General features: G+C 45.0%; 1 protein-coding gene across 6 annotated transcripts in view; it reads right to left on the bottom strand.

The window, feature by feature from the left end:
• The window catches only part of TEC (tec protein tyrosine kinase), a 144,829-nt gene extending 135,960 nt beyond the window's left edge, over positions 1 to 8,869 (bottom strand). For 3 of the 6 annotated variants that reach the window (XM_027103019.1, XM_027103017.1, XM_027103021.1), the window contains exon 1: positions 8,668 to 8,779. In XM_027103019.1, coding sequence (XP_026958820.1) covers positions 8,668 to 8,772 — 105 coding nt within the window. In that variant the 5' untranslated portion in view covers positions 8,773 to 8,779. Of the gene's footprint in view, positions 1 to 8,667; positions 8,782 to 8,844 lie in introns of those variants that run through there. The other 3 variants (XR_003432130.1, XM_027103024.1, XM_027103026.1) reach the window with 3 other exon arrangements.
• Between the last annotated feature and the right edge of the window lie 3,728 nt (positions 8,870 to 12,597).

The following is a 12,597-nucleotide window of genomic DNA, read 5'->3' as shown; positions in this document are numbered from 1 at the left end:
TGGCCTCTCCCCTTGCGGAGCACAGGCTCCGGATACGCAGGCTCAGCGGCCATGGCTCACGGGCCCAGCCGCTCCGCGCCATGTGGGATCTTCCCAGACCGGGGCACGAACCTGTGTCCCCTGCATCGGCAGGCAGACCCTCAACCACTGCGCCACCAGGGAAGCCCCTGGGGCCATTTTTAATCTTTTTTATATGCTTCAATATTGTTTCAATTTTTTAACAATGAATAAATCTCTATAAAATGACTTTTTTCTTCTTTTTTTAATGATGGCAGGGAGAGTCCAAAGAGCACACTGAGAGCTGGGGAATCGCAGTGGCAGGCAGAGTTCTATCCTTTGTCTGGGGGAGGAAAGGGGGTTGCATCACCACCTCTGAGCCCCAAAAACCTTCAGCTATGATTCCAGAACCTATGAACAAGAATTCTTTAATGCAGTGCTTCTATAACTGGTTTAAATATGTGACAAATAAGTTGACAATACTTAAAAAAGAAAAAAAGTAAAAAGCATTCATAAATTTACATATATAACAGCATTCATAACTCAGTTAACTTGTATTTCTGTTTCTCTACATGGTTAAAGGATCAAGCATTTTTAGCACTCAAAGCAGGAAAATAAAAAAGAAAGCCAACTGCCTTCTGTGAAACAAAAATAACCCCAATGGTAAAAACTAACTTTACTGCATGCTTAAATTATATTTGCAGAAAAATAAACTTTGAAATCACTACTTTGCAGGGAAAAAAACCCACGATTTATTTTTGGGGGTAGTCATGTGGAGCTCTCACAAGTTGTGGTTGAAACCTAATACTGGGAGATACATGAGGACATCAGAGTTTCTAAGGAAATACCTAACAGAAAGACACTGCTGGGACTCTTTTCAGGATAAAGAGAAGACATGCAAAGTTTTCCCCGTTAAATCAGGCTAGAACTTCAAAAAAATTAAAGGTACAGGGAGTAGGATATTTGAGGAGGAGTTCTACTTTATAAGCATTTCATGTAGTATATGACAATTTAAAGTCTTTCATTTTTATACTCTACAGCTAAGCATTTCCAAAGCTCTCAACCTTAAAAAATAAATGGCATGTAGTTACGAAAGGAAAAATATATCTAATATTGATGAAATCCAAAGACGTCTTCCTCTTTTAGAAACGTAACACTTAGCAGACTAGAAAACTAATCCGCACATACCTCCCTCCCTCTTCCAAATCCACTCTTCTTTGCCATAAAAATCAAGACAATCAGGGCTTCTTCCCTGGTGGCACAGTGGTTGGGAGTCCGCCTGCCGATGCAGGAGACACGAGTTCGTGCCCCGGTCTGGGAAGATCCCACATGCCGCGGAGCAGCTGGGCCCGTGAGCCATGGCCGCTGGGCCTGTGTGTCCGGAGCCTGTGCTCCGCAACAGGGGGGGCCGCAACAGTGAGAGGCCCGCGTACCGCAAAAAAAAAAAAAAAAAAAAAAAACTCAAGACAATCACAAGACTATGCTAAGAAGAAATATATGGGTGAAAAATAACAATAATAATAGGTACAATTAATGTTGTCTTTTCAAGGATGTTTTAAATGAGGATTATTTCTAAATAATATGAAAAACAATACACTTGGGAACACTTAAATTGAATAATACTCTATGGCTTCAGTCTATACAGCCAAAGAGAAGTGAAAGTCTAATCAAGAATTTAGTGAATTTAGGGCTTCCCTGGTGGCACAGTGGTTAAGAATCCACCTGCCAATGCAGGGGACATGGGTTCGAGCCCTGGTCTGGGAAGATCCCGCATGCCGCGGAGCAACTAAGCCCTGGCGCCACAACTACTGAGACTGCGCTCTGGAGCCCGCGAGCCACAACTACTGAGCCTGCACATCTAGAGCCCGTGCTCCGCAACAAGAGAAGCCACCGCAGTGAGAAGCTCGTGCACCACAACGAAGAGTAGCCCCTGCTCGCCGCAACTAGAGAAAGCCTGTGTGCAGCAACGAAGACCCAATGCAGCCAAAAATAAATTAATTAAAAATAATAATAATAAACAAAATTTAAAAAAAGAATTTAGTGAATTTAGACTACTGGTTACAACTTGGATAATTATGACCGAATATATATATTTTTTTCTTTTTTCTTTTTTTTTTTTTTTTTTAAACTGCCAACTGTCCACAACTATCTGGAAAATTCATCTGGTACAATGATCTAGTATTTACTAGGCATGTGCTCTTCCCTGGGAGAGATCACAATTCAGCTGAGAAGACAAAAAGAACTTACATGAATTACTTAGCACATTAGAGAAAAACTACACTGCTTGGGAAAAGAGGTTGCGACAACTTCAAAGGTTCTGTTTAGAAAAGGGAAGGAGGCCTGTGGAAGCACAGACGGAGGAATGAGCATTGCAGATATTCCCACTGGCCAAACTTTTGTTCTTAATGGTACCCAGTAGGTCCAGCTGAATAAGTGTTTTCTAACCATCTATCGTTCTCTGTCCTCCTTCAGAATGACTCCTGTACCTGCTCCACTGTAGCAAGTGCCAGCACTGGTATTTTCTGGATTCCCAATGCATAGCTGCCATCATGAGAGTATAGAGCTTTGCTTTTTCTGGGCAGATAAGACGGTGTGGAAACAACACTCTTCCTACTTCAGCGGAAGCTGACTCTTGTCACCATTCCTCTGTGTATAAGCAGAAAGTCATGCTGATGTTGTCAGGCTACTGAGATAGAAAGCTGGAAGGTCACACTGCATTAAGGAAGCCTGAAGAATGACTCAACTGGTTAAACAGGGTTGGAAAGTTGTGATCGTCCACGAGGAACAGGGTAGGTCAGTCATCTCTGCTCAGCCCAGCCAGAAACAGGAACTTGGTGCACACTCCAAGAAAGGCATGAGCTTTGAAATGGGAAGAGAGGATGCTGCTGGAAAGGCAACTGTGTGATAAACGCCTCCAGAAGCAAATAACAATAATTTCCACTGGCGCCACATGGCCACCAATGACACCCGGCCCACCATTCAGCCTAAAACATTAGACTTACAGAAGCTGAGCTTCACGGAAGAGTAAAACGTTCAGAGGCCAAGGTGACAGAATGAGTCCTCCCAGACAAGGTGAATTTGAGAAGTGGGAACCAGGGCTCTATGACCAGCAAGCTATATAGCATCAGGCTAGGGCTGGAGAGAGGTTCTGCTTCCCAAGACCACTGTAATGAATTGGTAGTAGATGCTTAGAGTGGTATAGGAAGGAATCGGGAGCCCCAACTCTACTGGGTAACGGCAGGGAAAATGGCAGCAAACTGCCATGGCTGAACCACACTAGTCTCTCAGCAGAGGTTGGTTAAGAAAGCTATACTCCAGGCACTAAGGAGTACTACTGAACAAAATGAAACAAAACTCTCCACTTTCTCTCCCTCCTGAAAGCCCAATAAAATGACAGTAAAGGGATAAACCCACAAGGATGGGGAGAATGAAAGGAGAGACAACAGTAAAAACATTTCAATGGGGTGAGGGGAAGCCAAGAAACAACCTGATTTATACCATGGAATCTCAAAATGCTAAATAATTAAAGGCAATTGGACCCTCTGTGGGGAGTGGGGGGACGGGGGCTGATCTAAAATAAAATAAAAATGGAAAGCCTCCTGGGAAAGCACCTGGATCTCCCAGGTCCCTCCAGCCACTCTGAGCAGTTAGGTGATGGCCCCTTCTCTACCCCAGCAAAAACACCTGGAGTTTCTTCCCTACCCCACCTCCCCGAGAGGAATTACATGAACATATAACTACCCCAGAGAGGGTGAAAAAGAGAAAGTCTCTGGATTGGAGTATGTCAGGCACAGCCCAGGTGTCTTACTGGAAATACCGTGGAGAGGTTATACGAACATGCAGATGCTGAGACATTCAGCCTTCTTCTCCACCTCATTCCCAGATCACTGGCAGCCAGGCTCTTCCCACCACCCAGGAAAAAGACTGGAAGAGCTTTTTCTGAGGACTCTCACCAGCCCAAGAGGTACTAACATCAAAATTTCCCCAAATAAAAGACTCAGCCAAATCACCCAACAGTTAAGTTCCCAGCCAACAAGCTTTTTACCCCCACTCAGATGTGAGTAGACAGCCTAGGGTATCAGAAATACAAGGAAAGCCTCTAACATGAAATGTAGAGACCTAAACAAATAAACAGACAATAGCAACTTGGGGAAACTGAGTCTATGCAGGAAGGAAAAAACTTTCCAGGTAAGAAAATATCTAGTATCCAGCCCAAAATATCTAGAATCTGAACAATAAGTTTCTGAAAGAGACGTCACAAAATAGAGAGGAAGAAATTATCAATGAGATAACTCAAGAAAATTTCCCAAACTGAAAGATGTAGATTTCTGGATTGAAAGAACCCAGCACAATTGATGAAAAGAAATCCATACCACAGCACACATCATGAAAACTCCAAGATTGTGGAAGCCAAGAGAAAATTCTACAAACTTCCACAAAGGACACAGCAGGTTTGTAACCTGTAGACAGGTTACAGGCAATCAGAACAATTCTCTCAACAGCAACACCACAAGCTAGAAGGTGATGGAACAACGCCTTCAAATTTTCCATCCTGGAAGTCTACACTCAGACGAACGATCAATTGTTGTGGAAAAAAGATATTTTCAGGCACTTACTGAAAAATGAGGGACTTCCCTGGTGGTCCAGTGGTTAAGAATCCATCTTCCAATTCAGAGGACGCAGGTTTGATCCTTGGTCAGGGAACTAAGGTCCCACATGCCACAGGGCAACTAAGTCCACAAGACACAGCTAGAGAGCCCACGTGCTGCAAACTACAGAGCCTACACACTCTGGAGCCCACGCATCACAACTAGAGAAGCCCAAGCTCCACAACTAGAGAGAAACCCGCGTGCTGCAACGAAAAATCCCATGTGCCACAACTAAGACCCAATGCAGCAATAAATAAATAAATAAACAAACAAAAACAAGGATGATTTTTTAAAAAAGAAAAATGAATAGACAAAATATGAATAGATAAAATAAATAGGAAGGAAAGCAGACATCCTGTGCATCCTTTACCAGAAAATTCCTTCAGAATGGGACTATAGCAAAAAAAAAAAGGAGTCTACAAGAAAGAGAAAGGCATGTACTACAGGTAACAGGAGATCCAATACAGAGAGAAATGATGGGGATCCCCCCCCAGGATGACAAAGGGAAGTCCTCAGGGTGACATCTGTGCACCATGTGTAAAGGGCAACCAGTCCAGACTAGAGCAAGCCAGGAGGCTCAGGGACAGTTTCTTTGGGAAAATGGAATTGACAGAATACCTGACTCATCTGAGGTAAGAATTAGAAAACTGGTCAAAAGGTTTGGGTTGAATTAATGATGAGTACATAAAAAACTAAGCCAGTGAACAAACAAAGCAATTACTGACTCCGAGAAAAAGAAAAAGTTGTGCTTGGCTTGACTATGAATGTTAATCTAACCAAAATTACTGTTTAACTATTGCAAGGATGGGAAAATAGGGAAGCTGTGGTTAGGCTGGGGGTTAGAAGAAGAAAGAGAGCCAAGTCATCATCTTCCACAGCAGGAAGTCGACAGATAATGCTTCAAACTGAAAAATTACAAGTATCACTTACAAGCAATAAATACCAAAATAACCAACTCGAAGAATCACAAGTGTTTGTTTCTGGAGAGGGAAGTGCAACTTGGATGAAAGGTTTAAAACTAAAAAAAGAAAAAAGAAAAAAAGAACAAAACAAAAATCATATTGACTTCTATGCCTTTTTTTTTTTTTTTTTTTTTGCTTTGCTTTGTTTCCCTAATAACAATTTGGGAAAATTCCATCCTTGTTTTCCCTAAACAAACAAACAAAAAAAAGTCAGGGACTTCCCAGGTGGTCCAGTGGTAAAGAATCCACCTTCCAATGCAGGGGACTGGAGGTCGATCCCTGGTCAGGGAACTAAGATCCCACATGCCGCGGGACAACTAAGCCCACATGCCACAACTACTGAGCTCGTGTGCCGCAAGCTACACAGCCCACGTGCTCTGGAACCCGCATGCCACAACTACAGAGCCCAAGCCCCCTGGAGCTTGCGCACAACTAGAGAGAAGCCCACACGCCGCAAGGAAGATCCCGCATGCCACAACTAAGACCCGATGCAACCAAAAATAAATAAATAATAATATAAAAAGAAAAGAAAATGTCATTTTCTACATCTACACCATGTAGCTGTGATCATCTGAGCTCTGAGCTGTCAAATATAGTGGGAAAGTTAATAGTTATAATCCAATCCAAGGAAGGACAGGTTGAGCTAGGGCAGAGATGCAAAGGCAAGCCCAGGTGGAGGCAAGTTTGGAGGTGAAGCCAACTACTAAGCTTCTCTCTTCTGGGGTTCTTTTTAACAAAGCTATTCTCACGGCATAATCACCTGGGACAGGGTAATTTTAGAACTGGCAGTGACCATGGACCAATTTCACTCCTTTCTAACAGACTCCAATGCCCAATTTATGACCCTAGTACAACCAAGGCAGCTAGCCTCCACAGCAGTTGATCTGGGTTCAACTTCAGTTACTCCACTTTGCCTGTGTAGACTGGATAATAGGAGAGCACAGTAAGGGCTCTGAAGCAAGTGACACTGTCATCAACAGATACTTAGCTGAGCATCTGTGCACCAGGCTGAGGATCAACAGCCTTATCAGCTCTGTGGACCAAGTCTCCCTGCCCTGAACAATAAGACGATTCTCCCTAGGAGGGGGATCCCATGAAGGGGTGGAGTGGGGTGAAAACCAAGGAGCTGGAAGAGCTGGGCTGGGGAAGGGAGGCACCAACCAGGTCAACCTGGAGGAACCTGTAGACAGAGGTGTGCCTGGAGGCCCAAGGCCTAGAATGTCAGCACTCTGCATACACAGAGGAAGGCAGAGAGACCAGCAATTCTTCCCCAAAAGCAAAATTGGCCAGACACTACCCACAACCCCAGCAGCCATGCTGTCGAGGGTCAACTTAGGGAGCAAAGGCTGCCATTCTCTGAGCTTCACTCTGACTTGATAAAACACAGCCCCTGCCCTTGAGTAACCAGCTGCTGAGAAAACAAGATGAATTTTTTTAAATTTTTTATTTATTTTTATTTATTTTTGGCTGTGTTGGGTCTTCGTTGCTTGCGCGCGGGCTTTCTCTAGTTGCGGAGAGCGGGGCTACTCTTTGTTGCGGTGCGCAGGCTTCTCATTGCGGTGGCTTCTCTAGAGTTGCAGTGCACGGGCTCTAGGCACACGGGCTTCAGTAGATGCAGCACGTGGGCTCAGTAGTTGTGGCTCACGGGCTCTAGAGCGCAGGCTCAGTAGTTGTGGCGCACAGGTTTGGTTGCTCCGCAGCATGTGGGATCCTCCCAGACCAGGGCTCGAACCCGTGTCCCCTGCATTGGCAGGTGGATTCTTAACCACTGCACCACCAGGGAAGTCCCAAGATGACTATCTTCATACAGAATAAGTAGGTAAACAGGTTGACAGTGCTAAAGCATACATTAATATTCTATATTTTTTCCTATCTGTAAAGGTGTGAAAATTCTAGTTCAAGGACCCACGTGTGGTGGAGCACTGCACTGATCCGCATGTGTTTGCAACACTTGCCCTATACAGTTCTACAAACCAAAATGTACACAACCTCCAGGAAGAATCCAGATCATTAACATAAACACAATGCAGTAAGCGCCTAGAGCTGACAAGAGAATATATGGAGCAGATTAATTGGAGTATTGGGAAAGTATAAGTTTTTCCTAAACAATGAAAATGTACCTAAACCAAAAAAATATTTTCAAATACATAATGAGAATATTATACACACTTTTCTTTTCTCCATATAAATCATGACACTCCAGACTACATGTGATTCTCGCCAGCTGAGCTACCAGCATCACAAACCAACCTGCTAAATCCTAAACTTATTTGGGAAACCCACTGGTTTGTTGGGGCTGTTTTCTCCTCTCCAGCTCTTCAGGGGAGAATCATCTAGAAGCAAGTAAATTCTCAGAATTTCCTAAGAGGAAAAAATGGGCCCTCACTGAAAAAACACAGGGTATATGCTCAAAACACTTAACTATTTTGGATAAGCTTCAAACCCACTTGGCCACCAGTCACCCTGTTGTTCCAACTTAACATTGAGATCTACCCTTCGAATCAAATCTTCCTGTTTCCAAAGAATGGCAATAGATGAAATTGTTTCCGAACCTGATACACAGCAACGTGTTATTCTTCCATGAAAACAAAACAAAAAAATCAAATCAAAAGGAAATTTAGGATCCAAGGGAAAGCGCACACCCCCAAGGCAAGGCCCTAGTTTTCCCAACACATGTATTCACCGAATCCCTGTTATCAAGATTCAAACACAATTTCCTAGATTAAAAATGTGAGGCTGGTGGGGCGAGACGCTCACACACGTGCAACTGTGGAAAATCTCTGTAGATGCTGCCAACTTTCAATCAAGACTGCGCCGCCGCCCAAGCAGAGAGGAGGAATCAACTTCCCGCGGGTCAGCTGGGAAGTGAGCCCAACGCTTAACTTGCTGCGGGGCGGCCCGCGTCCAGGGACCCAAGAGGAAAAGGGACGGGTGCTCCTCGGGAGAGGCCGGCGTCGGAGCCCGGGAGGCGGAGAGGCGGCGGCGGCGGCCGCCGGAAGGCGCGGCTACGGCGGGACGCGCACCTGTCCCTTCGTGGTCCGCAGAGGACAGGTCCTCACCTGGCGTGGCGCGCCCTCACTCACGGCGGCGCGGAAAGAAAATCCTTCCTGGTTCCACGAGGGTCCGTCTCTGGGCTTGTGGAAGCCTCCTCTCGCCGCGCGCATCCTCGTCCCCACCCGTCCCCTCCCAGAGTGACGCAGTCCCGGGGCCGCCCCGCCGGCCCGCGGCGCCCTTACCTGGCTGGAGCGCGCCGGATGCGCCGAGTTCGGGAGACGCCGAAACCGGCCGGCGCAGCTGAGTCCCGAGCCTGGCGTCCCGGCCCCGCCCCCACTCGTCCCGCCCCGCGCGGCCCAGAGATCGCCAGGCCCCCGATGGCTCCGCCCACACACACCGAGGCCGGCGGCTACAGGTTCGCACGGGTTTGCTGCGGTTCTGAGACTGGAGGCCCGAGTGGGCCGGATGGGCCTCCCGGCTACCCCGACCCAGTCGAGGTTTCGGGCAAGTCGCGGGAACGTCCCTGGTGTTCCTGGACGCCGTGCTGGGCCTCCTCCTTCACCCCTCACCCCAGAGAACTGACCCGCGACGTCACGGACACCCCCAGCCCGTGAGAACCCGAGCAGTGCCACCTGTGGGTGACCGGGGACTCTTGTCGCAATTAGGGACCGCACCTCCCCTTCCGCTAAATGGTGGCGAACCAGGTGGGTGACGCGGTGCGGTGGAGCGAAGCAACGAGTTTTACCAAAAGAGTAAGTCTTTTTACTGCCAAACCTGAAGCAGCAGAGCGTATCTGATACACTTACGGGTCACGTGCCCTCCCTAGTCCTGTAGTAACATTTTCTTCATTCACTGTAGGGTAGAAAATTGCCCTTAGGTAACTTACTGTATCCCAGGAACTCTTTCAAGTACATTACCCGTATGAACATTTCTATGAAGTATATGTTATCAGAATTTCCCATTTTTATGGAGGGTGAAAGTGAGGCACAGAGAAAAACAACCTGCCTAGTGTCACCCAACTAATAAATATAAAAGCTAGAATTCAAATCCCCGTAGTCAGCCTCCTGATTTTGAGCTCTAAACCAGGGGTCCCCCACCCCCCACCCCCACCCCCCGGCTGCAGACTAGTACCGGCCTGTGGCTGTTAGGAACCGGGCTGAACAGCAGAAGATGAGCGGCGGGCCAGCTAGCAAAGCTTCAAATGCCGCTCCCCTTCGCCCCCCGCCTGAGCCATCGCTGGCTTTGCCGCCTGAACCGTTCCCCCCATGGCTCGCGTTACTGCCTGAACCATCCCTCCTCACCCCTCCACCTCTCTACGCCCACCCTCCACCCCCCGAAAAACTGTCTTCCATGAAACCGGCCCCTGGTGCCAAAAAGGTTGGGGACCACTGCTCTAAACTACTGCTCTCCTGACTTACAAAATTTGAGTGTCCACCATGTCCCATGAACTGTTAAAAGCCCGGGCTCTGCCCTCAAGGAGCTTTTAGTCTAGTTCAGCGAGAAGGACAATCAGTCATCACTAAGCAAGTAAAAAATGAAGCCATTACACATGTGAGAAGTGTCCTGACTAAAATCAAGTAGGTGATGGTGTTGCGAGTAATGCGGATGGGGAGGCCACAGATCTAGTTGTCCTGGAGGCTTCTCGGAGGAGGTGACAGTGGAGCTGGGAACTGAATGGTAGGCCAGGCAGTCAGCCTGAAGATGAAGCAAAGGGAAAGGCACATGAAATAATCATCATCCTACTTCATGCTTGTTGGAGACCTAAAAACATGCCTTCCTATATTATCTCTCTTTTGATCATACAATAACACTGAGAAGTCTGACAAGATTCCATTTTACAGGAAAAAAAAAATCTAATGATTAATTATTTGCCTTAAGTCATACTACTCCTTAGGAAAAGCGTTGGGAGGGGAGGGGAAGGATGGGAAGAGCACACAGGTGTGAACCAGGGCTTTCTGATTCCAAATCCTCTTTCACCCAGGTGATGATGATGGCCTGTCTCAGGAAGAATCTAGTAAAGTTTTTCTTTTGTGATCTTGCCTCCTCCCAGCCCCAGTCTCTTCTGCCTCCTGTTGACTAATTAACATAATTTCCCCCAGGGCAGGTGTTCTTTGAGGGAGCAGATGTCAGGAACCTTCTGAAAGGATGCAAAACGTGTGTGTAGAGAAAAAGTTATAGTTAAATAATTATGGTAATAAAGTTGGCTTTCTCCCAAGAAAAATGCTCACATATATATATATATATATATATATATATATATGCATAATGGAGAGGACTTATAATTTTCATCAAATGGTCTGACCCAAAAAGCGTAAAAGTCACTGAAGATTTTAACTGACACTGTGGTAATTAAAAGAACTAGTTTCCAACTCACTTTGCCTGGGCTAGCTAGGCAACTGCGGAGGCTCATATTTCTGACTTAATGGAAATGAGGCTCTCAAAGTTTATAAAGGTTGATTGAAAGGGAAGCAAATCCAGAGTCTCATGTAAGTCCTTCATAAAGTTTAAAATTAAAAGAGAAGAGAATGTCTTTATTGTCACTCTTAGTTCTCAAGAAAACCAGAGACTGATCTGTAAACAAAACATCTAGATCAACGTAACTCTTTCTTTTTCTTATTGGAGTATAATTGCTATACAATGGTGTGTTAGTTTCTGCTTCACAACAAAATGAATCAGTTATATATATACATATGTTCCCATATCTCTTCCCGCTTGTGTCTCCCTCCCTCCCACCCTCCCTATCCCACCCCTCTAGGTGGTCACAAAGCACGAGCTGATCTCCCTGTGCTATGTGGCTGCTTCCCACTAGCTATCTACCTTACGTTTGGTAGTGTATATATGTCCATGCCTCTCTCTCTTGCTTTGTCACAGCTTACCCTTCCCCCTCCGCATATCCTCAAGTCCATTCTCTAGTAAGTCTGTGTCTTTATTCCTGTTTTACCCCTAGGTTCTTCATGACATTTTTTTTTCCTTAAATTCCATATATATGTGTTAGCATACGGTATTTGTCTCTCTCTTTCTGACTTACTTCACTCTGTATTACAGACTCTAAGTCTATCCACCTCATTACAAATAGCTCAATTTCGTTTCTTTTTATGGCTGAGTAATATTCCATTGTATATATGTGCCACATCTTCTTTATAACTCTTTATCGGTGATAATTGAGGTCATTTCCATAACGTTATACTGTTTTCTGAAGAAAGCATTCTTTATATTACCAATCAAACAGTGTAAGTAGGTGGTTAACGCCTGTGTATGATCCCCAGAGCATGTAGTAAAGAGTACTTGTATTGGTTTTCAGCAGAGTGTTGTTAGAGACAGTGTCAGAGAGAGAGACTGTAAGAGAGCTTCAGCTACATGGATGAAAAGGTGTAAAACTGAACTTAGGATGTGGTAGGCTAAAAAAAATTTAATATGTACTGTTTCTTATGTGAAACGGACAATAGCTTTACTAGAAAACAGAATACAAAGTTAGGCTTATGTAACTCGAACTTTTAGGTTGAGCCTCTTCAAAAGAAGGAATGTGATGGTGGACCTAAAAAGATTTCTCCCTCTTCCTCCAAGAAGATGATTCAAACAATACTATTACTGCCTTCTTTATTTTAATAAAATTGAGATACAGAAAAAAGGCATTTGTGACTTCTTAAAGACAGGGATTCCCTTCTTATCGAATATCCACACGGTTTCTATAAAATTTGTATGTTTAGGTGAGCAATGTCAGGTTGACATAATTTTAGTTCCTTGAGAAAAGAAAATGCCTTTTTTTTTTTTAACTTGGAAATAGATTCCACGTTGTGCCTAAGAAGACATACAACATCAACATGGAAAGTTTGTAAATAATGTGGTGTTTTGTATTTGGAGCTTCTCCCACTCTTTTTTGTACATCTCTGGCTCCCTTTTGTAACTTTCTTCCTACCTATAGACAGGCACATCCTAGGTGAATAGTAATTGTCTGTTGAATGAATGAGTGATGACAACAATGATGTTAACAATGC

Source organism: Aethalodelphis obliquidens, unplaced genomic scaffold, assembly GCF_003676395.1.
Source record: "Aethalodelphis obliquidens isolate GAN/ISIS:26980383/991018 unplaced genomic scaffold, ASM367639v1 scaffold6, whole genome shotgun sequence".
NCBI classification, from domain to species: Eukaryota; Metazoa; Chordata; class Mammalia; order Artiodactyla; family Delphinidae; genus Aethalodelphis; species Aethalodelphis obliquidens.
The sequence above is the reverse complement of the archived record's forward strand: the minus strand, read 5'-3'. Positions and strand labels throughout refer to the sequence as shown.